The sequence below is a fragment of the Dipteris shenzhenensis genome, chromosome 2 (assembly GCF_047967505.1).
Source record: "Dipteris shenzhenensis isolate YYH24624 ecotype China chromosome 2, Dip_SZ_1.0, whole genome shotgun sequence".
NCBI lineage: Eukaryota > Viridiplantae > Streptophyta > Polypodiopsida > Gleicheniales > Dipteridaceae > Dipteris > Dipteris shenzhenensis.
In genome coordinates, this window is record NC_141597.1 from 21,579,004 (window position 1) to 21,580,164 (window position 1,161).

Genomic DNA, 1,161 nt, shown 5'->3' on the forward strand with positions numbered 1-1,161 from the left:
TTGACTGATGGCTGCTTACTGTCGTTTGACACTGGCTATTGGGGAGTGGGATTTCCTTTTTGGGGCATAAAACGAAGCACTTTTCTTAGCTACCAACTTGTTAAACGAAATATCTAACTCCAGATGCGGTTGAACGAATTCGATATCCGCTTATTCTGCTCATAGCTTTACAAATCACAAGACCCACACACAAACTAGGATGCCTTCCATTTGGGAGTGAAGAAGCTGTATCGAAACATTCCTCTACGACAGCTTTCTACGTTTGAATGTCGATGTTGCGAGGCTGTGGCTGCTCTTTCTTGTACACAATCAACGTCAGAATGCCGTCCGCCAACTGAGCCTTGATTCTGCTAGGATCTGCATTTTCAGGCAGGGTTATTCTCCTGTAGAATGTGCCGCGACGGCGTTCCGCAACGTGCCAACGATCCGCCGGTGCGCTCTCTTCCTCCTTTTTCTGCCCTATGATTTGAAGTGTTCGGTCATCTTCCAAGGTGATTTTAAAGTCGTTCTTAGACAATCCTGCGTGTCCATATGGAATAAGACTCCAAAACACAGAGATACAGAAACCCATTATTCGGCGCTGATAGAGACCACGCTGAGAATGAACAAACACGAACAGAGAGCTTACCGGGGAGCTCAACCATGTAGACATGGTACTGGGGATTCTCCGGCCAATCCACTCGTGGGCAGTTTGATTTCTTACGATCGAAATCGCTAGGAGGACCGGAAGCAGTCGCTGCCTCAGGTTGGCTAGGAGGAGGGGCACCAACCGTTGTCATAGGCCGCTACGATGAGTAGAACTAGCACCTACCGAAATGATCATGTTGCCGCTGCTGCTCTCAAATTGAAGCGGAGGAAGACGCTTCCAGAGGGGCATGTTGGCTCCTCCAACGTATGTATGTGTTTTGGAAAGCCGTGTATGAGCATGACCCGCGATTAAAGACCGGTTAGAGACGGGTCTCAAAGTGCGATCTTAAAACGTCTTTAATTTCAAGAAATAACATTTTAAGTTTCAAGGCCCCAAGTGAGTACGCCGCCTTGGTTGTGCAACACGTGTGTATTTTCCTTTTACTTTTTCTTTTTAAACATGCATAAAACCTTTTTTTCAACTGAAATCCATGCTTAGGCTTAACTAAGATCTAATTCAAAAATTCCTCAAAA

At 46.0% G+C, this 1,161-nt stretch overlaps 1 protein-coding gene across 1 annotated transcript; it reads right to left on the reverse strand.

Annotated features, from left to right (window-relative positions):
- Positions 1-256: 256 nt before the first annotated feature.
- LOC147904479 (18.1 kDa class I heat shock protein-like) lies at positions 257-779 on the reverse strand. The gene is made up of 2 exons (XM_087391518.1): positions 629-779; positions 257-519 (listed from the first exon to the last, which is right to left on the reverse strand). Exons 1-2 carry the CDS (start codon positions 777-779, stop codon positions 257-259), a joined length of 414 nt encoding a protein of 137 aa, XP_087247644.1.
- Positions 780-1,161: the final 382 nt, after the last annotated feature.

Coding starts and splice junctions, on each gene's coding strand:
- LOC147904479 (XM_087391518.1), bottom strand. CDS start 779: ATGACAACGGTTGGTGCCCCTCCTCCTAGCCAACCTGAGGCAGCGACT. Junction 520..628: donor CTACATGGTTGAGCTCCCCG/GTAAGCTCTCTG, acceptor ATGGACACGCAG/GATTGTCTAAGAACGACTTT.